Source organism: Dipodomys spectabilis, unplaced genomic scaffold (assembly GCF_019054845.1).
Source record: "Dipodomys spectabilis isolate Male_0828 unplaced genomic scaffold, ASM1905484v1 ptg000234l, whole genome shotgun sequence".
Classification (NCBI taxonomy): domain Eukaryota; kingdom Metazoa; phylum Chordata; class Mammalia; order Rodentia; family Heteromyidae; genus Dipodomys; species Dipodomys spectabilis.
Window position 1 is genome coordinate 3,637,735 of NW_024870911.1, and position 24,954 is coordinate 3,662,688.

Consider the following 24,954-nt stretch of genomic DNA (forward strand, 5'->3'; position numbering starts at 1 on the left):
GGAAAAAAACCCAACAAAACCAAAAACTAAACCAAAACACTATCAATGTAATGATAAAAAATACAGAGTTAATAAAAAAAAATCAAATATCCATTGCTTTCATATTGTGGAATATATTGAAACATAATGCCCACAGAAATAGAGAAGAAAAGTCATTGTAGTCTGAAATAAACCCAGCTTCAAGAAAAAAAAAATAAAGCAGCTAAACTACAAAGCAAATGAAGTAGGGGTTGGGGTGTACAGACTGGCTTCTGGATCACCACCTGTACCAGCTGATGTCACTCAAGGATTTCTCCTTTTTGGGCAAACTCTCAGCCGCCCCCAATACTTCCAGACTTCTGCCACATTATAAGGAGATGCCAGTCAAAACAGTGTGTTTTTTTGCACAGTACCGTAGACAGAGAATCATACTAGTACAATGAATTTGTTTTGGATTGGCCCCAGCATACAAAACAGCCCAGTTCTGTACCTTGTCATACGGATATAGCGTATACCAGGACCATTGTACCCTGCCCTCCTCCAAGGGAGTATTTGGAGTATATGGTGACTGTTTTGATGGCCACCCGCGCCCACCGGGGTGCCACTGGCATCTAGTAGGCAGAGGCACCTACAACGCAGACAGCATTTCACCACGGAACAATTATCCAGCCCACGAGGTCAGCGGTGCGGAGTCGGCCGGCTGTGTGGGACCAGCAGTGACTGATGTGTGCCGTGGGAAGTTAGTGTGCTCACTGTGGATTTGGGGCTCCCCATATGGTCAGGGATTATTCATGAGGACCGAGGGGCAGGTCACGGGAAGGCCTGGCATGTGAACCAGATGGCGTTATTTTCCTTCTACCACAATGAATCACCCCGCAACTCAGGTTTTCAGGTCCCTTCCTTTGTCCGTGGTCATCGGAATCCCTGGCTTTTTCTGACATCAGCAAATGGAAACCAGGAGCCCTGTGGCGCCAGGGTTTGGGGCGGGGGTGGGGGGGGGGAGGAGGAGGGAGGGCTCGTCCCCCCCAGCCAGGCAGGCGCGGTGGGAAAAAGACACGCTTGGGAAGCGGGGCGTTTTCATGGCGTCATTTATTTAGTCTGGGCGCGGAACTGCGCGCTTTAACCACAGCAAAGGAACCGAGTCCCAGGCGCTGAAAAGCCCGCCGCGGTTCTCGGGTAGCAGCGGGGAAGCTGACGGGCACAGTCCACTTCTAGGACCCAGAAGGCGGAAACCTCGCGTGCCGCAGCCCGGTCCCGGGAAGGTGCGGGCCGGCGGCGAGCGCGGTTTCCCGGCGGGATCCCTCCCTCCGTCCCCGGATCTCCTCGAAGCTGTTGGGTGCCCGGGAGGCCGGCGGCGGGGGGTCTCGGGAACGGCCGAGGTGCGGGGCCGGCGGGAAGCGGCAGGAAGAGGCGGGATTCCTGCCTTTTGTCTCGCGGTTCCCAGTCCCCGAGCGGACAGCCAGCAGCCGCCGGCTGAGTGGCTCGGAGCGCTGGGAATCCAGCTGGGCGCGGCGGGGAGGGGGCGTGGCCGAGGCAGGCCACGCCCCCGCGGGGGGCTTTAAAAGGCTCCCGGGAGCGGCCTCGCGGCTCCGGGACTCTTCGCGGGCTCCGTCCTCCCGTCCAGTTCTCGCCAGCTCCGCAGGCAGTGCCCTCCCGCCTCCGACTCGAGTGAGTGGGGAGGGGTGGGGCGGGGAAGGACGTCTGCATCCCGAGCCCACCGAGCGGGATGGGGGTGCGGGTCCCGCCGGCTCCCGGGTCATCGCCATCCTGCTGGTAGTCTCTGATCCCTCTCTCCTTCCCGCCCTCCCCCCCCCCCCAGCCTACAATCGGGCCCCCATTGTGTCCCCACCCATCCTTCTTCCTTGCGTCTCCGAGCGCCCCCTCCCCGCCTCTCCCCGACACCCCAGCACACCTCTCCTCTCCCCGCGGTCTTCCAGATCCAGCCCGCAGGGCAGGTAAACAATCCGGCGTGACCTGTAGTTTATCCTGACCGGTTCACCCCGGGAGAGGCGGGGCCGGGAGTTCTTGGTGGCGGCAGATCCGCAGTTTTGCGGCAGTTTGGGGCCCCCTTCCTCCTGGGCGGGGGGGTTCCGAGTTGGGCACTCCCCCCCCCCCCCCACCTCCCAGCCCCGAGATCTGGCGTGTGTGCGCGCAGAAGCCGACCTAAGCACGGGCTGGATCCGCACCACGGGGTACCGGGGCTCCTCCAGTCTCCGCGCCCCGACCCCCGCCCCTGCGCCCGAGCCGAGTTCCTGTTATCCGCATTGTTTGGTCTCTGCCCACCGTGCCTCAAAACGTATGTGCTGAAAAGAAGAGCAGTGAAATGTCAGTGGATTGCTTCCAGCTTTTGCCCGAACTTTCCACCATTCAGGCACACAGAGTCTTTGGTTACAAAATTCTGCAACAGGTTCTGGAAGTTGTTACCTGGGTTCTGGGCTGGTGTTGGGAGTTCCACGTAGGGAAGAGGAGGGCCCTAAGCTAGTGGTTCCCCTCCTCTTTAAAGCCAGGACTTTGTTGAACTGTACTTGTGTAAATGGTCACTCCAAAGTTTATTTTAGGTAACCATTTATTTGATTTGCAGACGCACGCATCTTTTCTTTATAAATACTTTCTCTGTAATCTTTTCTGGGCAGTAATCTTTTAATTTAGGTAGTGAAAATAGCATCAATTAGGGTCTTTCCTACTCTATTTCAAAGCTCCTTACCCCCCCCCCCCCAAAAAAAAAATACAGCCATCAAGAATAGTTTCAAGAAGAATTAAAAACGAATTCAACTACAACATATACTTTGGCCCAAAATTTTCAAGGGAGAGCTGGGTGATTTTAAAAAGGAGAATCACATAATTTCAAAACTACATACCAAAGTATAGACGATTTTATAAAGTACTCCCTCGCCTCCACCGTTGTCAACGCCAATATTTCCATCGGCATTTCCCACGGTTCTTTCTCCTCTGCATTCTAGTTAGAGCCCTGTTATCATAGGAGCCCTGCTGTCTGCTTAGTTGCCTTGAATATAGTTGAACCACACTCGTTCATTGAATGAAAAAGTGAATTGAGAAAATGAGACATAATTGTGGATAATTAAGATTTGACTCCAGCAATTTATATGCTTTTTTAAAAAGCAGTTTAGATCCAAAATTTATATGGTAAATTTTCAATGGCTTCTTAATGCATTCGAAAGTTTTGATCAGTACTGGTTTTTGCTAGGTACCATTCAGAAAGATGTTGATTGAAGGCCTGTTCTGGTGAAGTTGGGTTGGGAGGAAATTGTATTTCACCTGAAATCAACAGGAATGTATGTATGGGGAAAGTGGAAAGCTGTGAATGAGCTTTCAAAGATGAAACTAAAGAGGGGAGGGGAGGGGAGGGGGAGAGAAGGGGGGGGAAGAGAGAGAGAGAAGGGGGGAGGGGGGAAGAGAGAGAGAGATCGAGATCCTACCAGCTTGAAATGGCAGGAACAGAGAACTGAAGCCAGTCAGATTCCCAGTTGATATCCTGCCTCCAGCCCCCATTGGTTTGGTGCCCTTGGGCAGGTTAGCTGAACCGGTGGCCTATTATTCCAGCTGGTAGTATGAGTGATCTACAAGACTACTAGGAGAAATGCTTGTACAAAGTGCAAGCCGGCTGGAAGAAATTCAGGCAGTTGGATGATGTTCTGCACTTTTTTGGATATATGGGGTAATAGCTATCAGAGTCTCTAGGAGAGATCTGACTCAGACGTGAGTAATAGCTTCCAAACTTTGCCTCAAGGCCTGCTTTCCTCCCTGTGCAGTAGTCACAGGTTTTCTCCTAGCACTGTCATTACCTGGGCTAGTGTTTGCAGGGCCCTCCCTTGAGTTCTTACTAGGCAAGGATTGCAAGCTTTCCTTGGGGCGTTGATCACCTGGATAGAGATTTGTTTTTGTGTCTCTGAGCTCTCACTAGTCTTCCCAAAGGTTCTCCCTCCCCTATTCGTCAATTCTTGGGATCAAACTTAGAGCCTTGTGTGCACTAGGCAAGGTCTCTACCACTGAGCCACTTCCCCAGCCCTGTTAATTTTTCATTTTGAGACAAGGGCTTGCACATTTTCCTAGGCTGGCCTCAAACTTGTGATGAGTCAGTTGCAAGCCGTCAGGTTGCAAGCTGTCAGGTCTCTTGTATTTCTGTTAATGAGTTGGTGCTACCAGTGCTAATTGTCTTTGACTAATAAATTAAGGATAGACTCCATGTGACACATGAGGTTTCGTGGTGGCATCACAAGAGAAAGATGGAGAGCTGAATCCTTGTCAAGCACATAGCAGTGTAGGAAATACCTACTTTAAAAATGACTGCAGGGGGCTGGGAAGTTGGCTCAGTGGTAGAGCGTTTGCCTTGCATGCATGAGGCCCTGGGTCGATTCCTCAGCACCACATAAGCAAAAAGAAAAAAAAGCCGGAAGCGGCGCTGTGGCTCAAGTGGTAGAGCGCTAGCCTTGAGCTGAAGAGCTGAGGGACAGCTGAGCTGAAGAGCTGAGGGACAGCGCCCAGGCCCAGAGTTCAGGCCCCACAACTGACAAAAAAAAAAAGACTTCAGGTGACATTGTCCAAAGAATTTGACGTCTGTAACTGTAACTCCTCTGTATATTACCTTTATAATAACAATTTTAAAAAGAAGACCTGTGTCACAAACACAGAGGAGAGGATACACTGGTTTCTTCTTAGCAAAACAACAGCCAAATATGAATTTTATTGGTATTTTTAAAGTGGATTATTCACAGTTATGAAGTGGTTAAGGTCTGTGTCTCAGGTTCTCCATGCATAATATGAGAACAATAATACCTCCTCTTAGCTCAGCATTAGCTCAGCACTAACTCATGTCTGTAATTCTAGCTATTCAGGAGGGTGAGATCTGAGGATCATGGTTTGACCAGTGTAGGCAGGGAAGTCCATGAAACTCTGATCTCTAATTGACCACCAAAGAGCCAGAAGCAGAACTGTGGCTCAAATGGTAGAGCACAAAAGCTCAGGGACTGCATCCAGGCCTTGAGTTCAAGTCCCAGGACTAGCACCACCAACAAAAAAATGCCTCCTCTGTTAAATTAATAAGAACACTATTTAACAAAAATAAAGATACAGTAAACCTGATAGAAATATTTGTAATTATTACCACCTGTCATGAGGCAAACACTATATTCTAAATGGACACTTTATATTTTTGTTTTTAAAATAAAAATTTAAAAAAACTTAGCAGATCAAATAGCCAGCCTCTGATCATTTGGCAAATGGAGAGGAGTCTTGGCATTTGAATTGAGGTCTGGCTCTATAAAATCATACATATGTGAAATGGTTTGAATAACTGGGTGTCTTGTAGTTTGCACAGATTGTGGATTGCCATGGCAGGTGTTGGAGGCTAGGATTGCCAGGTTTATAGTATAATTGTATTTTCATTGCAATATGTGATCAGCCGGAAGTGATCCAAATCTATGTCAAAGATTTTTCATTTTGCTAGAATCCAAGTTGAAGACATAAGTGATAACATATAGAGCTAGTTAAGATGGTGAGCCTGAGGGACAGTTTACTAGATGGGAGATTGTCTCTGTAGTGAGGGCAGGTTTAGCAGAGCGTAGTGGTAGAGATGTTGCTGGTGGAAAGAAGCTGTTTGGACAGGAGGTTGGCTAGTGTAGGTCCCTTGCTAACTGCTTGGTTGTACAGACTAAGATTAGATGGAGAGGAAGGCATTCCTCTGAACCTGCCTTGGCAACTCAAGGACTGATCATTCTCAGGGGTGTGAATAGTTTCACCCCTTAAGTTTTCTTGCAGAAAATCAGATACAGTATTGTGGTTTTGGAATCAAAACCCAAACATGGTTTTCTGCGTTGGAGTCCAGTGAACTCAAAGCATCTGTTACCTAACACATAAACTCAGCGAGAGCCATGCTTGGGCCCAGCGGTGTGTCCCGAAGGAAAAGGAAGCCAGCATTGTAAAGTACTGGCACTTTCCCAGGTACTTTACAAACGCTGTCCCATTAAATCCTTTACTGTGAAATAGTTCTGATTCATTTCCAAATTACAGCTGAGGAAATGAAGGTACAGAGGTTAAGGAACTCTTGGCCAGGATGGCTGAAGTGATAACTGTCTTTCAAACTGAAGTCTGTCTAGTTCCAAGTCCTACACTCATTTCAAACCTCATGTGCATTGCAGTTTCCATGGCAGACATTGTTAATCACAGTAATCTTCAGTGCAGAACCTGGAATGGAACTTTACAATCTTTTTCAACATAGTTCCAGGAAGCCACTGGCAGTAGTTCTGCAGGATGAGTCTGTTTTGCCATCCCTATAACATTTAAATCATGCAGACTGTAAAGCCTCCTTGGTATTGTTGATTATGTTGTATTGCCCTTACTTGTTTCCATACTTTGACCTCCAAAATAGAGCTCTCTGGAAAAGAGACCCTTTCCTAGAATCCTTTTCACTGAGCTACATCTCTGGCCCCCCAGAAATTGTTGCTGGATTAAGTTTATATATGAGAACTTCTTCAACAGTAAAGCATTATACAACGTTTATAAGCTGGCCCAATGTAGAATTACTTGAGATTCAGAAATGGTCAGGAGGAATGAGGGAGGTTCAGAGTGTTGCCTGGATGGAGAGGGGAATGAGAGAATGGACATGTTGTGTGAGATGGAGAGGGGAAAGGAGTGTTTGTTGATTATGAAGGTTGAATGTTGCAGAGTATTGATGACAAATGCTTTCATTTAGTAGGGGCCTTTTGTGTAAGCATCTCACCCAATTCTTGTAACTCTCTAAAGAAGGTACTACTGTCTAGTTTTATATATGAAGTATTGACTATCTGTTGACTGCAAAACTCATGCTCCAACTTTGCCTTTGAGCTGATCTGTCTTAAAGACCAGGATGAACACTGAGCTCCAAAAGAAGGAGCCAGATTGAATTAGCAGATCACCATGACTCCCTCTTTGGTTCTATAGTAGTCATTTGCTAAGTGAGGTGGTGTGTAAGTAGTCAGTTTGGGTAAAAGAAGTACTTTGGGACAAGCATCATGTAAAGATTAATTTCTAATAGCTATGGCACTCAAATACCTTCTGTGCTAAAATAATCACTGTAATTAAGGTAATGAAACTAATTTATATTCTTTAACAAGGTACTATTTCCTGGATGTAGCTGAAGTTGAGACTAGTTTATAAAAACACCCTCTTTTGAGAAACTGACTATAGCCAGGCTCTGATCTAATAGACATATAAAGTCAAAATTTCTGGAAGCATTAAAAATCTGGATTCATGCACTTGCTTGTTTATTGAATTTGCTTCAAACCACCAGCATCTGACCAGGTAACTTCAACTGTAAGTGGCTTACATAAGATTTGAAATGCATAGCTGCGGGCTGTGTGGTAGTGTAAAGATGACCCATGTGGTCTTTTTGTAACCCTCAGTAATCTAGAGAATAGTAACTTGACCACAAGATGGGTCAGAATGTGCACAGATGACCCAGTAATTTCCCTGCAGATTAGGTCTTATGAATTTGGGCTTGTGAGGTAGATAGGGGAGACTCAGGAAGGAGAAATTGAACATGTAAAAAGCAAGCTTTTTATTCAAGTACAGTGGCTAATTCCAAGTCCTGGAGCTTCTGTCACACACAGAAAAGAAGATTTAGGAAACAGAATAAGCCCGTGACCAGCCAGTGTTGCAAGATGGGTGTAAAGTGGGATTTTAGTTCTGCTGTTCCCATTCTGGAAATGACTGCATAGGATTTACAAAACGCATGCGGCCCAGACTGTTCAGCATAGATCCAGTCTGCTGTGATTAATGACAGCTGTTATGGAGTGGCGCCGCCAAAGGCTTGTAAGAAAAATGAAGCCTTGCATTTATTTAAAAAAAGAAAATAAAGCAACGCCAAGAGTGACAGAAATGGATTATCATCACATCCTCCTGCCAAATTTGGGGGTTCAGAATGAAAGATTAAATTTGAACGTCATCTCTTAGACAGTCATCCCTGTAAGTGGAACTATTGTTACAATTGTGCTAATGAGCTAAGGTTTTGTCTTGTTTGTAGCTCCACAACTCTGCTGCACTGCTGGTTTTCCTGCTAAAGTATGATTTCATTTCATGACATCTCTATAAGCGAGAGCTACCACTCCCCTTTTACAAGATAAGAAAACAAAGCCCAAGGTTGTACAACCCTTATAAGAGTCATTAACCCAATTAGACTGTTCTACCTACCTACCCTTCCTTCCTTCCTCCCTTCCTTCCTTCCTTCCTTCCTTCCTTCCTTCCTTCCTTCCTTCCTTCCTTCCTTCCTTCCTTCCTTCCTTCCTTCCTTCCTTCCCCTTCCTTCCTGCCTGCCTTCCAATGAGAAGTATTACTATATTACTATCCATCATAAAAATTACTGTCCATCATATTTAAGAACACACACAAATCCAGCTCAAGCTTTCTAAACATGCTCTTCTATTACATGGACTAACATCACAGAAAAAGTTATTTCAGAATAAACCGGATGGGGAGGTCAAGAGTGGTTGCTCATGCCAGTAATATCAGCTACTCTGGAGGGAGAGATTGGGAAGATTTCAGCCAGAGGCAATCCCAGGCAAAAATGTTAGATTACATCAGTAAGCTGGTCCTGGTAGTGCACGTGCATGCCTGTCATCTCAGATAAACAAGAGGCATAAACGTAGGAGTCTGAGATAGGCCTGGGGAAAAAGTACAAGAACCTTGAAATATAAAAGCAAAAAAGGGGTAAGTATGTAGAAGACAGCCTGTCTAGCAATTTTGAGGCCTGAGTTCAAGACTCAGTACAAGACTCAGTATATGTGTATGCATGTGTGTTTATATATATATATATATATATATATATATAAAATAAATATATTTTCAAAATCAACATAAGTTGTCTTTGAAAAACATTAAAAAAAATATAGGTATGAGTATACATAAATGTATATATACACGCATACAGAAATATATACCTATCTAGATATGTGTGTATATATATATATATTAAATTGCCTTTTAAAAACATTGAAAAAAAATAGGTATGTGTGTACGTGTGTGTATGTATACATACATACCTATATAGATACCTATATGTATTTTCAATGTTTTTCAAAGACAATTTAATTTTAGTCTTGATGGGAATTCTCTCCTTATTGGTGACTGCTGTAAATATGTGTGGAAATGGCCAAAAACAGGATGATATTAAACAGTTCACTTTAAGAGATGGCCTCAAGAATCGCCAAGTATTTTTAAGGGCTGGCTAATGCTGCGATCCAAAACAAGCAATTGTAGTGTCATTACCTAAAGTCCTTAAGACTGATGAGGGCAACCCCAGCAGATGTCTGAGTCCACAAGCAGTGGGAACATGGGTAGGGTTTGAGGGAAGGGCAAAGGCAGTATGGCCAGTTGCACTCCAAACTCAAGCCGGAACAGGCTGTCAAGAGGAGGCTGGACTTTGATATTGTGGGTTTTACAGTCAGGCTCAAGTTTCATGCTGCTTCAGGAAACAATGGAGCACCTGTCTCCAGGCAGGGGGAATAAAAGATTAACACAGCAACAAAAGGAAAGCCTACAAATATGTCCCATTGTGGCAAAACGTGACCCTGTGTGGATGCCTTCACAGTGAGCCTGCTAACATTTGTGGGCCCTTGGAAAGTACTTTTTGTTCTTGGGTAGAGAAGTAAGTTTTGTGCAAATTGATTCCAACAGTTTACTGATAACTAGTCTGGGGCGGGGGAATGGAGGAAGACGTTGGTGTTTATTCCAGAACAGAGGTTTAAAAAGAGAATTTATTGGCTTATATAACTGAGGGAGGTGCTGGATGAGGCACAGCTGAATTAGGGGCCTACACATCTATTTTTTCCTCTATCTAATCCTTTAGATTATTTCCTTACAGTGGCTGGACAAACATCTCTACCTTCATAGTCATAGTTCTAAACCACAGGCCTGGGTTTAACTTCCTTTGAAGGGGAATTGGGTTATGTTCCTAAGCGGATAACTGTGGCAAGAAACAGAAATGCAGTGATCTGCCTGGCCATGATTGAACCACATGGCCAGCTCTGGAGGTGGGGTTGCTATGGTATAAGTGTTTTTGTATTCTCCAAAGCTTAGGTTGAAACTTAATCCACTGCAATGGTGTTGGGAGGAGGGGCCTTGTAGAAGGACTTTAGCAATGGTAGAGAATTAGTATCACTATAAGGGGTTGTAGGAGAGGCTGTCTCCCCCCTCTCTCCCCCTCTTCTTTCTCTCTCTCTCTGTCTCTCTCTCTCTGTCCCTGTCCACCCTTCTCCTGCATGTAGGGACAAGGTTCCTTCTATCTGTGGGATCAGTAATCAAAGTGTCATCTTGGAAGTAGAGACCAGGCCCTTTCCAGAAACCAAATGCACTGGTGCCTTGATCTTGGGCTTTTCCTGCTTCCAGAATTGTGAGAAATTTCTGTTCTCTATAAATGATCCAGTCTCAGTTATTTTGTTGGAGCATCAAAAAACAAGCTAAGATAATGGGAGGGTCAATACCAGCTAAACAGGTGTTTTTTGAGCTCCTTGCAGTTGACTGTATAGAATTCATCTTGACAGGACTATAGCCATCCTGACCCCAGTTCCATACACCTACCAGATGACCCTGCTATCAAGCCACAATCTTATCAAAGACTTTAAGATAGATAAGAGTTGGACCGGGCACCCAATCTGATTTTTAACTAACATTAGACAAGTTAATAGCATGAGAATGAGAACGGCCAGATACATTCTGTGGGCTATAGCCCACTTTTGTCTAATTTGGCATAAAAATACCTGTTTCTTGCCTTGGGATTTGAGGACCCTTGTTCCTGTGGCTGCTCAACTGTTTCTGTCCTTAAGTCCCCATATTGTATGCAACCCTAGACTTGTCTGCCTTTTAGCCCCTCACTCTTCCATCTTTGATGGCAGGTTCTTGTGGTGGTGGTGGTTGTTTTGGTGCCTGTCCCATGGCTTGAACTCAGAGTCTGGCCATTGTCCCTGAACTCTTCTTATGCTTAAGGCTAATGTTCTACTACTTGAGCCAAAGCTGTACTTTGAGCTTTTTGGTGGCTAACTATAGGGAAGAGTCTCACAGACTGTCTTGCCCAGACTGGCTTTGAACTGTGACCCTCCAATCTCAGTGTCCCTGGTTGTTAGGATTACAGGCGAGAGCCATCAACACCCAGCTGATGGCAGGTTCTTTCTTACACACCGCTCTGACACAATGTTTTGCTTTGTTTTGTTTTGTTATTTCCAAGTACACATTGACTCTTGATCCAACAAGATAAATTGCTGTTGGTGTTAAGGTATAAAATGGTAAAGAAGCTTTGTCTTAGTCCATTTTCCTTTGCTGTAACAGACTGGGTTAATATAAAGATGTTTGTTTTGATAACAGTTTGATAACAGTTTAAGAGGCAAGGAGATTTTAAGATTGGGTGCCAAGATATTTGGCTTCTGGTGGCCACATGTTCTCCATGCATGGTAGAAAGTGGAAGGACATGTAGATGTGTCCAAACAGGTGAGATAAGAGGAGCTGAGTGCTTTGTGACAGCTAACCTACTCTCAAAGGAACCACATTTAGCTCATGGAAGAGGAGCTGCATGGTTGAGGACAAGCAATATTCAAACCTGATGTTTTTAACTGCTTGCCTGAATTTTGGCTGATTACCATGCTTCAGCAGCATTTATGGTGGACTATCCCTGATATTGTAAGTAAATCTAAACCATATCAACTAGGAGAGATAGTTCCCTTCCAAGGAAGAAAGCCTTGGAAAGGTATTGCCAGGTGAGGTGTGGTTAGTTCTATGAATAATGTTAGTCTGAAAAGGAATGGATTCTCCCATTTGCACATCAGTCCAGGCAGGTCAGGCATAATGCTTTAGCAACAGCGATGATTTGAGCTGGCTTTAGACAGCTGACATTCACAATCAGGTATTAAAATTGTCCCAGAAGCATGATTGGGTAAGGGAGGTTATTCTGACATAGTTGTAGTTATTGATTTGGGGAGAGGAACTTGCTAGCATTTTTTGTATGACTTACAAAGAGTAAAAGCAACTGTTGGCTGAACTAGTGCACATAGAGATTTAGAAGGGCATAGAAATGGAGATGGCAGCCTTGTGTGTGTGTGTGTGTGTGTGTGTGAGAGAGAGAGAGAGAGAGAGAGAGAGAGAGAGAGAGAGAGAGAAAGGTGATGGCAAGGCACCATGCATGTAGTTCCTAGTCGAAGACTCAGCTGTGCATGCTTGATGGGGAGAACTCTAGCAGGCAAATGTAAAACTTGCTTTTGTAAGACAACATGCTTGCTTTCTCCCTACCAAGTGTCAGTTTGTACATGTTAAATGTTCAGAATTCAGTGTTGTTCCAGTGAATTGCATGTATGTAGTTAAAAAAAAAAAACTAAAGCACCAGAGTGTAAATATCTCCAGCTAATTTTTTGTTTTAAATGGTCATTAAATACTGGAGGTGTTGTGTGTGGGGGGGTGATGTTTGCCTTTCTACTCCCCACACTTTTTAACTCCTGTGGGTTCTAACAGCATCGTTTGCTTTGTCTTGGCAACCTGTACTGTTTCATTGAATGCCAGTCCTTCGTCTCCTGTGGGGAAAGAAGCCTTGTGCAGAACAAGGCAGTTTCCTAAATAAAGCTGCAATTGACAAGAAAAGTGGAGGTTATTTTGGAGAAACACTGGCCTTTGAAAGATACAGTTTGAGTGATTCATAAAGGAACAAGATTTGCAGATGCTTCCTGGGTTAAAAGAGCCCTCTGGAGGGCTTGTAAAACAAGCACAGGGGACCTGGCTAAGGGATTCTTTGTTCCCACAGAATGCCTGTCTGGGGAGGTGGAAATAAGTGTGGGGCCTGCGGGAGGACCGTGTACCATGCAGAAGAGGTGCAGTGCGACGGAAGGAGCTTCCACCGCTGCTGCTTTCTGTGCAGTGAGTATCGCACTAGCCCTGGCTAGGCCTTTGTCGAAAAAAGCTGAATTCACCTCTTTTTTCTTTTCCTGTCGGGGATGGGGCTTGAACTCAGGGCCTGAGCACTGTCCCTGCGCTGTTGTTCTTTACAACTAGAGCCATATCTAGATTTTAGGCTTTTTGTTGGTTAATTGGAAATGGAGGAGTTTCACAAATTTTCCTGCCTGGGCTGGTTTTAAACTGTGATCCTCAGATTTTAGCCTCCTGTGTATCTAGGATTATAGGTGTGAGTCACTTGGCCCTATTTATTCCTTTTTTGTCTCAGATCTTGTTAAACTCTGAAATACATTTTGCAACATTTGCAGAGTAAGTCCTATGTTTCCATAATAGCTATTGCTTCTCAGACAAGCTTGCTTAGCCATTCTGTCTTTTAGTAGTGAGTAACTGGTTATGGTTTGCCTTTTGCTTTTTGTTTTCCTTAAGGTATCTTGTTCACCAGGCTTGGAAACAAGGAAGTGTGGAGACAACCAGATGATTCTGGCTTTCCTGTTAAAGCTGTGATGGCTGTACCACACTAAAGTCAGTGTTTGCTAGACCTTAGGTTCTTCACTTAGTTTTACTATTTCTTCCTACTATTTGGCTTTGCTGACTCGAATCTAAGTAGCTTACAGCTCTATGAACATTAACTGCAGAGAACAGCAATGAGGGCTGGGGAAACAGGGTTATTTTTTAGGAAAGTTTCCTGTATGTACATGTGCCCACACTGCAGGTTTTTGAAAAGACTTCTCTTTAGAGAGTTTGTTCTTTAGTAGTGTTTTGTTTTGAATTAGCCGTTTTTAAGCAACCATGTCAGTGCTTGAGGCTCAACAGTTGGCTCCTCAGTAGATGTTGTTTATTCTATTAGAGAAGACTTTAAGACACTAGAAACCCCCTAACTTAATTCTACATCAGACAGCTGGTCATCTATCCTCCCCCATTTCCATTTTTTAAATTTTGTCTTCCTTCCTACCTTTTTTAAACTTTTTTTCTATCACACTAATCTTTACTTTTAGCTGCCTGATTCCAGTAGATTTCCCTCACAATTTACTTTTTTTTCTCAAGACTAAATGAAGTTTTAGAAAGTGAAATAATGTCTGGATAAATGATGACACTTGGCAGTTTTATGAAGTGGGATATGTGGAAAGGTCTTGTGGCAAGAAATTCACCAAGAAGGAATGCATTCCCCTTTGAGACAGAGGGAAAACAAATGCAGACTTCAAGCTTCTTGATGATTTTCAGACACATTTATTTAGCACTGCTGGAGAAGCTAGAGGGGAGAAGAGAGATTAATCCTAGTGAAAACTAGAATTTAGGTTATAACTGTTTTTATCCCCGGGAACACTTTTTGAAAGAGGAGATACAGTCAACTCCCCATGGTGCTCACCTCCCATTTTTCTTTGTCCGGTTGTGCTGTAACAATACTTGGTATGAAAGGCCTAAAAAGATAAGTGTTAAAGATTGAGAGCAAGGGTTTGAGGAATATGGCATTGCTAATTTTAGTCTTTCTTGCATGCAAGTATATAATATCTTTCTTATCAAGGAGGGAGATCATTTGGAAAAGCTTAAGATGTTGAAATTATGGATTTTTTAAACAAACCTCAGGTGTAGCTGACCAGCCTAGATACTGTCTAGCTTCTGGGAAACCATAGGCCTAACTATGAACTATTGGGGGCTACAGTGGTTCTACACCCTTACTGGACTATGTCTTAAGCTTCTTCCTATTTTAGTGGTTTGCAGGAAAAATTTAGATAGTACAACAGTGGCAATTCATGATGAAGAGATCTACTGCAAATCCTGCTATGGAAAAAAGTATGGGCCAAAAGGCTATGGATATGGCCAAGGTGCTGGCACACTCAACATGGACCGTGGTGAGAGGCTAGGCATAAAGCCAGAGAGGTAAGATAGGAGAATATTACCTCCAGAAATTAGTTATAACAATTAATGTTACTTGGTGGACAGGTACCTTAGTTTCCAGAATTTGAGCCTAAAGTAAACAAACAAAATATGACTCAGTAAAATGTAAACTGCTGTTCAACTTGACAGTTTTGGACTTAACAATGTTCTTACCAATTAGTCCAGGGGTTTTAGACCTGGTTTGGTAGATTTCAAGACAGATCAGTAGTCAGGATATTCTGAAAAACACTCAACTTAATTGTACTTGTATTTTGTACTTTGGGAACTCGATACTGTGCAATTAAAGGAGATGTATCTGAGTCGTGAAGCAATTAGTCAGTGGGAAATAGTCATTCTTTTCATGTAAGAATCATTCATCAAAAACTACTTTTCTCAAGCTTAAAGACAAATTATTTCCTGAATTTTTTTTGAGGTATAAATATAAAACTTTAAAGGCTCCATTAAAAAGTTCTGGGTGTCACTCATTACCTTACTCATATAACTGTAACCCCTCTTTACAGTATCTTTAAACAATAGGTGTATATACTGGAAAAAAAAAAGTTCTGGGTTTCAAACTTGTGCATTCTCAGTATTTCATGTTTAGGCTAAACTAATTTCTCCATATTGAATTTCTTCCCATTTTCATATGAACAATTTTCATATACATTCTATATTCGAGAAAGCAGGATTGGTGTAATATTCTCAAAGGAAGTGTCTTTCCTCGGACAAGCTGTGAATTTACACCAGACACATGCACTGTCAGCATATTAACTCTTATAATCACCACAGTGTTACAGGGCTGGGTTTCCTGTTTTGAAATTCAAGAATAAACTGAGAAAATAAGAATTAGGTAATTTGCCCTAAAGTTGCAGCTAATTATAGAACCTGGAACTTAACCTACCCTTAACCCTAAAGCTGGTGATGTAAAACACTCGGTATATTACAGCTAAAGTAGTAACTGGTATGTGGAATTTCCACTGTAGACAACTCTTTATTCTGTAGGGGTTGTCACTATTTTGTTCTTACAGATGAAGACACTTAGGATTAGGTCACAGAGGGAACCAAGATCTGTATTGTCTTTTTTCTTTCCAAACCTTGGGCTCTCTGCACTGTAAAGGGTGCTTACCTGACTTCTTTCAGAATGCTTTCTTCCCACTAGGTCATAGTGCCTTATTGCGCACCAGTTGTACATGTGCCAGTCTTGTTCATTGTAGCTCACCATCATTCAAAGGAACAGCTTTCTCTTTTGTTAAAATTTATGTACTTGTTCTGCTCTCCTTTCCCAACTTGCTAAACCCATTCTTGTTTCCAAAGGCTTGTTTCCAAAGGTTCTACTTCAAATTTTTCAAACTACATATACCTGTGTACTCTCTCAACGAAAGCTAAATTCACCCATGACCCACAAAGTCAGTGATTGTGGCTACAATTAAAGTCATGAAGAGCTTCTTTACTCCTCTTCAGTAACTAGCAAACCAGTGTCCCCATGTAACTCTGTCTGACCTTCTTAGACCACATTCTATTCTTTCTTCAGAACTTCGTTTCCCAAGAAGCCTTTCTTAGTGACTATAAATAGCCATGTAGCATATAATTGTACTCATGGACAGTAAAATGCTTTCAAGGGTCTCCTTGACAGGCACCCCTGAATGGGAGGACATTTTCATTCAGGCAGGCTCACAACTTTCACTAGTTTTCCAGCTCTTTGGAAGTTATTGAACATCTGAATTACTACTTCTTCATTTATAGTAAGAGGTTAACAGTTACCTATAATCTATAAAGTTGTTTGAAGACAGATGAGAAATAATATGATGTGAAGTTTTTAAAAATTTCAGGCAGGCTAATAACTACAAGTGTGTACATCACTTAATCTTTTAAAGGTCATTTTAAGAAGTAAGCATACTATCTATCAGCAGGATAAGGAGATTTCTTGAAAATACACCCACATTAAAGACATTTTTAAGAAACATACTATTAATACTTTGAATTGGCAACAAATGATTCAAAGACTGCTGTATATTTATGGGTATGAAAAACTATTTAACTTCCTTGTATAACCACTTAAAGATACTAAAATTTTTTTAGAAAAAGAAAAATTATTAAATTATAAAAATTGGAGATGAAGATGCTTAATTTGCTTTATGAAAAGACAGTATTTCTAAATTAAGATTTTGATCTTTACACATGTATATTAATACCAGAAAAGTTTGTTGTCTTTACTTGTTCAATACAGTCAGTACGGTTAATGGCCTCAAAACCCATACTCATATGCTAAGTATACCTACTTATTGACTGGGGGAAAAAAGCCTGATAAAAAGAGTTTATCCTGGTGATCTGCCAATATTGACAAATATACTATTTTACCTCAAAAAAAAAAAGTAGGACAAAGCAATATAGTAGACAAATTTTCTAAATTTTTTTTCCCATGAAGAAAAGTTTATTCACTCCTAACCTAATAAAGATGGATTGGGAAACTAAATCTGTAAGACATGTGCTCTTTAGACCCCTAAATTACCTGACCTTTTTGTAGAATTTTTAAACTGCAGGGCTGCTTAACACTGATTTTTCTCTCTTCTATGATTCCAGGGGTGTTGAGGACATGAAGTTGGGGTAGAAGTAATTGTTTGGTGGATAGGCTATTACTGGGGAGTAATGAATTATTTACACAGACAATTTTAAGTTTGGGGACTTGGCTATATTTTTAAGTAAAAAAAAACAAGTTAAATAACTATGGTCAGCACATGAGAATAATTTTGACTTTAGTCTTTTCCCTATCTAAGCCTTAAAATCTCTATTTTTGGTATAGGTTAGCAGTTGAGTTCCAGAGTTCCATCCAGCATTCTGGCATATGGTCTTTATTGAGGTCTTTTGGGAAATCTTGCCTCACTTTTTCTTCTCCTTTCCACAAGTGCTCAGCCTCACAGGCCTACAACAAATCCAAACACTTCTAAATTTGCTCAGAAATTTGGAGGCGCTGAAAAATGTTCCAGATGTGGGGATTCTGTATATGCAGCTGAGAAGATAATTGGAGCTGGAAAGGTACAGTGCTGTTTTATATAAGTGAATGACCCCTCTCCACCCCCTTTCTCTTCTAACTGTATCCCACTCAGGCACAGTCCTTTACTTTGAAGTAATTATTTAACTGAATTCTCATCAGAATCATTAATGAAAGTGATACCTTTATTTGACTAATTTTTTAAACATAGAATCAGCAGCTCATGCTGTTAACTATTCAAGAGGTTGAGGTCAGGAGGATTATAGTTCAAGGCTAGCCTCAGCAGAAAAGTCCATGAAACTCCATACAAAATAACCAGCAAAAGGCCAGGCTGGAGGTATAGTTCAAATAGTAAAACACAAACTGAGCAAGCAAGCAAAGTGAGCATAAAGGGTTGAGTTCAACCCCCTATCCTCATTATAGGCAAAACCCAACAACTCATTTTCATAAGGATGTTCCTGAAGGTTAATTTTAAAAGGCTATGCTGTAAAAAATCAGGAATCTGCAGGTTATTCAATATAATCAAGATCAGGAACCTAGATGCTAATTAGGCAAAGTGGATATGAAAAAGTTATTGGCACTATCACCTCTGAATGCTAAGTTTTCAGTAAGAAACAACTTGACTCTATTTATGTGTTGCACAAGTAGAGACTGTTCTTAGGGAAACAGGCTTCTACAGCAGAGCTCCCAGTCAGGGTCTCTGAATGGAGTTTGAAGATAGCCCTTTGTGGCTTGCCAGAATACAAATGCAAAAGAGAGCCAATTTCAATGTTCTAGCATCATGGGCTTGCTGTGACTTGATCTTCCCAAGTACTTTCTTGTCACATCTAAATCATATTGCAAGAAATGGGTCTCTTGAACCTACTAACAAATCTGTCTCTTCCAGCCTTGGCACAAAAACTGTTTCCGATGTGCCAAATGTGGCAAGAGTCTTGAATCAACAACTCTGACCGAGAAAGATGGTGAAATCTATTGTAAAGGTAAAGCCGATTTCTTAACACTATGCATGTAGGTGTCTCATTGTATTATTTAGTAAAGTGACATCATTTTTAAAAAGTACTCTGCAAACAGAAAAGTAGACATAGTATCATTATTTGAAAATGAGATGCAGAGTCAGAGATGCTTACAAATGAACAGAATTATAATCTTAAATTCCTGTCCATTTAAAAGTTCCCACAGGGCTGGACTCTGTAGCTCAGTGGTAAGAGTACTTAACTAGAATCTGTGAAACCCTGGGCTTAATCTTCCGAACTACAAGAAAAAGAAAAGCAAACAAACCTTGAAAATTTTCCCACAGATTAACATGCCACAAATAGTCTTCTTTTGACTCCATGTTTTTAAAAAGAACCTAACAGCACACAATGAAAGACAAAATTAAGCTGCTTAGCTTTCATATTTTTAACTCAGTGGGGCCATTAGCTGAACACAGGAACCAGAATGATTGGACATACCTTCACCACATGAAGATATTCACAAGAAAGCACAATCTGCCTTAAGTAATTTGGAACACCTTATGGTTTTCTTTGTTTATGGAGATTTGTCTTAAGCAGGGCTAAAAAAAGCCTGATGATGGATTTATATTGTTCTTTTTCCTTTGTAGGATGCTATGCAAAGAACTTTGGGCCTAAGGGATTTGGCTATGGTCAAGGAGCAGGAGCTCTTGTTCATGCTCAGTAAAGGAGTAAACCCAAAACCAAGCATCACACACTGAGAATCCCTTCACAATCTAGACACAGTCTGATCACACCAAACTCTACTGTGAAATTCTACCAGCCTTAAGTACTGTACATTATGCTGTACATATAGGTTGGCTAACTTTGTATCTTTTTGATTTATTCATCCACTTTTTGGGAACCATTTCTTTTCCATTTTAAATAAAATTCAGCTTGATTTAAGTGTTTGTCTTCATTGTAATTAATTTTTTTTGAAGAATTGCTATGATTTCTGTTAGTAGAAAATTATTTTGTTAACAGAATTCAGCTTCATTACTCAGTTGACTCATTCTGTGAATGTGTGCATTACAGGTGATGACAGGATCTCTGTTAAGCTGGCAAGTATGCCTCAAGTGAGGGTTGCTAAGCAACAGCATCATTTCATCTCCTCAGAACTGGCATTCAGCAACACAGCATCTCATTCTTTCCTGCCCTATTATATATTGTAGCCTGGTTACTCTTCTCTATTGCAATCTGAATTCGCATCACTTAAGAGTACTAAAAAGCAAATTTAAAAGCCTAATTTATCTCTACCAAAGCAGAATCTCTAGAGGCAGGTCAGCCACAGGAACCCTTTTAAGAAGATTCTCAAAAATGCAGTGACCCAGACTTGTAACACTGTTAAAACAAAACAAACCCTCAAGTTCTTTTATCAGTATTTTAACATCATTACAGGTAACTATAGAATGTGAGGCTTAACAGGACTTTTTAGAAACTCCACTTAATAGATACGACTTAACTACATCCTGAAAACTGAGGTGCTTTATTTACTTCTAATTCAGTTTCAGTTCTGTGCATGTAGCAAGTTCTTTGCAAGAAGCCAACAACCTTGCATTGTCTAGAAACATTTATTCTGGGATGAACACCAAGTGGATAATGAAGACAGAAAAGTACCTGATGGGTATGAAAACTGCTGGCCTGTTTCACTTTATAAGTCCTACAAAATACTGGGACTTAAGCTCTGGACATCTTGGAAGTTATTTTTTTTTCAATACCATAAAAGAATTATGAATTAAGAATTGGACCATTCTGAAAATGCTCTTGTTTAATACTATTGGTCCTCAAACTGAACAACCACAGGAACAATGGGAACGAGTCCCTTAAAAATTCTTGCTTTTGGAAATCTTTTGTTTTAAATTTGATTGCTTTACCATACAATATTTTAGATACTGCATTTTGACTTACACTTAAAACTCAGGCTCATATAGACCCCGAGAATCCTAAGTAACTCCAAAATTAACTCCAGAATTCATAAAGAAAAAATTACTTTTATTAAAACATTACACACATGCATACACACAGAATTGAAAATTCGAGAACTGGGAATTTTTAGAATATGATCTACTTTTGCAAATTCCTAAAGCCTATGTCACTTTATTCCTAGTTTAATAGTATATAAATATATAGGATTAATATTCATATAGGTACCACAACCAATGTGTCATCAATTTCCTCAAGTGAACTGAGTGAAATTATAAACAAGCACACACTTAAGAGTCAATATTTATTCTGATTAATATTTTACAAAATTTTGACAGATTTATATAAGGAGAACTAATTTATTAAACACTTTACAGGTTTTCCTTTCCACAAAGTAACACAGTAAGTAGCAAAATAATACTTGGCACAGTTATAAATAAACACAAATTAAAAACATCCATAGCTTAAGTATGATGCCATTTTATGTCTGTTAATATTTCAAATTAATTCCTACAAACAACAAAATGAATGAAAAACCCCAAAGAAGTAATTCTTGTTTACAGCTGAGAATTAAGTTCTTATTTCCTGAAAGAATCCAATTAATATATATCAACTATTCCCAAAAACTTAACCTCATAGCCAACTTTAGAGCTAGGTTACTAGTTCAACACAGGACCTACGAAATAATTAAGCAGATGGCATACTGCTGCAAAGCTGGCTCCCAGCCATCTGACAATTCTGAGTTGTAGATTCACTGCTGCTATGAAATGGTTAGTACTAAAAGGATTCTCCTTGCAAGTATTTTCAACTAACACAATTAAAAGAGTTTTTTTTCCCCTGTTTAACTGAGAGGCATCTCTTTTGTACTGAAAAGAATATCGTACCACAAAGAAAGCACATGGTAACAACATTCTTACTATAATTCCGAGAAAACCATCAGTCTTTTAACTGTAGATAAAAATGTATTTGATAAAAATTACAACTGAGTCTTCATGTGAAGTGATCAAAATACAAAAAAATTAAAACAAATCCTAGTATTTTATAAATAACTTTGAATTAAAAAATTATCTAAAATTTCCCCCAATTATTAATCAAAACTATCAGAGACTTTTGTACAGTTAAACCAATTTTTTTACATCCTATGACAAAATGCCACGATGCTATTGCCACCCCACACCCATCTCTTCCCTTTTCAAAAATAAAGTACATATGCCAATTTTCTAATATTAAAACACTCAGGTACACTAAGGGTCATCTTTTTGATGTCTGACTGTGGTCAAAGAAATTACTATATAAAAATGGTAGTACTTGGAAATACTGAACATCAACTATATACATTTTCACTGCTCCTCTTACTAAGGCAAGGGGCGGGTATACCACTAGATTGCTTTAATACCTGTACTTTTTGCATTTTACAGGGAATACTAATTTTTACCAAGCATCAGGCATGCAGTGAACTTGCAGAGTATAATGCCTATTAACAGCAATATTGAACATCACTGGAAGCTCATTAATATCTCCCTTTTCTTTTTTGGTTGGAAAAAATGAGATGAGCAGCATTAAAAACACTAATACACAGACACTTAAGAAAACTACTTGATAAATTATTTATATACAGATACACATTCTTTACACTGGTATAGCATCTGTCATGAGTTTGACCTCCCTCCCTGGACCCTCCCTCTACCCTATTCCCTCTCACAGGTTTCCCACAGGTTGCTGGAACCACAGTTTGCTACAGCATTTAAAGAGGACTAAACCAAGTCTCACTCTGTAAACAATACTCATGAAGCAGTGACTAGTAGTTCACCATGAGGATATGGAAATGCTGCAACAAAAACTGATCAGTGCATCACATTTAACAGCAACAAAATCTTCCTGAAATTGTTTCTGACAGCATTAACAAACTTCAGAACATTCAATACTGGAAAGAAAATTGAAATGATTTGGGGGGTTAAATTCTACTTTTTCTTAGGTTATTTAAAAACACAGGAATGTACCATTAGCTTTTCTTTTATTCACATGTGCTATGTACAGAGGTCATGCTCCATCTTCAGCTTAAACTGTTGGTTTTTTCCTACAATTTGTTTTTCAGCTTGCAGCTCAGAATTTGAAAAATACATCCATCTATCTCTATTACTGAGAATTTTGCACGAGCTTATTTTGCCTTTTGTTGGAAATCCCAACTCTTAAAAATTTGAAGGTTTGCACATGAAATTAAATTGTAATTTATGCTTCACTGGATATTATCTGATAATATACAATCTATGCAGTGTATCATGCACTTAGTAGGGCATTTAAATTTCAACAGAATAATATGACTTAGTATTCTCATGCAAGTGCTTTATTATCAGACCATAAAACCTCAGAGCAAGGTTACTACAAATTATTTCACTGAACTAGAAATAGGCCAGCATTGCAACAGCTGATGGAAACAAAATAGCACATTTCTTTGTGAACATTATTTCCTGTGTCTTTGAAGACACATTATAGTAGATCCCTAATAAAACCACATGATTCTCATTACAGTATTCACATGTACATTCTAAAATGTACACAATATTAATCAATCACTTTAAGACAATCTTCTTGGAATTAGATGAAATACTCCCTAGTATTGCATCATAAAGTTTACCACATAACATAAATTTAGTTTTGGTTAGAACGGAACATTTCTGATCAGTATGCCATGTCTATCAACAGAGTAAGTGCACTCTGTGAAAAATGTTATGAGAACAAAAACCAAAGGTTGAGTATGTTGTGAATTCCCACATTAAGAACCATTAAAATTATTTTTATGATCTTTATTCTTTCCAGAAGTGGCAGTGTGTTCTGTCCATGTTTACTTTTATTAATAAAAGTGTTGAAAAAAAAAAAAGACTGTAAAATTCACTGTTAGCTCTACACATAGCATGCTATTGTTCCAAGGATGTGGATTTGAGTGTGAGAGACACAGACAGACACAATTTTCAGGCACCACTCAGCAATATGCTTCATTGGATAAAGATGTTGCTAGACAAGTTGGTACCCAGATCCTGATATTTGGTCATATTCTATTGTATATTGTCTGGTCCAGTCCACGATAACAGGACGAAAGAGGCCACAGCATCGAAATTCAAAGAAGTCTATAACATTCCTTACACATCCATGGCTAAAAACAACCCCCAACAGAAAAGACTTAATTAGTACAAATGCTTTAATTCAAATTTAATATAAAAATAACTCAATTTTATGTTAACATTTTTTTCCTAAACTTAAAAACTGGTTGTTACTGGTTGTTTTGGATAAGGAGACAAATGATGTCTCTATAACTGAGGAAGAAAATATAAGACAAACACAACATGAACTGAGCAGTGGCTCTAAGAGTAACAATCTGAAGAAATACCAGTTTTACACCTTGTGTAATTATTATACCTGCTAAAGAATTCTTTATTTTTATTGAAAGATTTGCTAGCTTCCCAGAAGTGTGCAATAATTTATACTACAAAAGCCTGAGTAAAGAGTATTGGGATTTCATATAATTATGACACTACTATTTACCATTTCAAAGCATTAAACTAAATGTAAATTCTCAAAATATACATGAACCAATACCATAAACATGTACAGTTAATGAGATTAATTCTTTGTTATAGTATTAAGAACTAACCAATTCTACTTCAGCAAAAATTTGAAATTTAGTAACTTTTTTGGGGGGGACATAGGGGGTGGGCTGGTCCTGGAACTTGAACTGGACATCTACCACTTGAGCCACAGCGCCACTTCTGGCTTTTTCTGAGTAGTTTATTGGAGATAAGAGTCTCATAGACTTTCCTGCCTGGGCTGGCTTTGAATCTCAATCCTCAGATCTCAGCCTCCTGAGAGGGAGGCTGAAGCAAACTTGATTTCAAACTCCCTCAAGAAGTTAATGAAGCTGGGAGCCAGTGGCTCAATCCTATAATCCTAGCTACTAGGCAGGCACTAAGACAGGAGCTCACTTTTTGCCTGGGTTGGCCTAGACCCAATCCTCCTACTTGTACTTCCCATAGAGTAGTAGGGATGATTGGTGTGCCAACAATGCTCAGCTTTTTACTGGTTGAGACTGGGGGTTCTTGTGAAATTTCTGTCCAAGCTGACCTTGAACCATGATCCTCCAACCTAAATCACCTAGGTAGCTAAGATTATAGGCATGAGCCACCACAACTAGCCTTGAATTCAGTAATGTTTAAAAGCAGTTTACATATTGCTAGATAAAAGAAATATTCCTTATTTTACATCCTATTGCCATCCCTATAGACA

General features: G+C 40.5%; 2 protein-coding genes across 4 annotated transcripts in view; one reads left to right on the forward strand and one right to left on the reverse strand.

Annotated features, from left to right (window-relative positions):
- Positions 1 to 1,550: 1,550 nt before the first annotated feature.
- Positions 1,551 to 19,659, forward strand: Csrp2 (cysteine and glycine rich protein 2). The gene is made up of 6 exons (XM_042698623.1): positions 1,551 to 1,647; positions 12,752 to 12,864; positions 14,610 to 14,778; positions 17,679 to 17,808; positions 18,651 to 18,744; positions 19,365 to 19,659. Exons 2-6 carry the CDS (start codon positions 12,753 to 12,755, stop codon positions 19,439 to 19,441), a joined length of 582 nt encoding a protein of 193 aa, XP_042554557.1. The 5' UTR covers positions 1,551 to 1,647; position 12,752; the 3' UTR covers positions 19,442 to 19,659.
- Positions 19,660 to 20,966: 1,307 nt separating this feature from the next.
- Positions 20,967 to 24,954, reverse strand: part of Zdhhc17 (zinc finger DHHC-type palmitoyltransferase 17) — a 72,002-nt gene continuing 68,014 nt past the window's right edge. For all 3 annotated transcript variants that reach the window (XM_042698620.1, XM_042698619.1, XM_042698622.1), the window contains one exon: positions 20,967 to 23,827. In XM_042698620.1, the coding sequence (XP_042554554.1) occupies positions 23,689 to 23,827 (139 nt within the window). In that variant the 3' untranslated portion in view covers positions 20,967 to 23,688. The remainder of the gene's footprint in view (positions 23,828 to 24,954) is intronic.

Bases quoted from the DNA above. Each gene is read 5' to 3' on its own strand.
- Csrp2 (XM_042698623.1), top strand. From the start codon at position 12,753: ATGCCTGTCTGGGGAGGTGGAAATAAGTGTGGGGCCTGCGGGAGGACC. The intron at 12,865-14,609 runs GTGAGTATCGCA...TTCCTATTTTAG, and splicing joins CCGCTGCTGCTTTCTGTGCA to TGGTTTGCAGGAAAAATTTA. The intron at 14,779-17,678 runs GTAAGATAGGAG...CCTTTCCACAAG, and splicing joins CTAGGCATAAAGCCAGAGAG to TGCTCAGCCTCACAGGCCTA.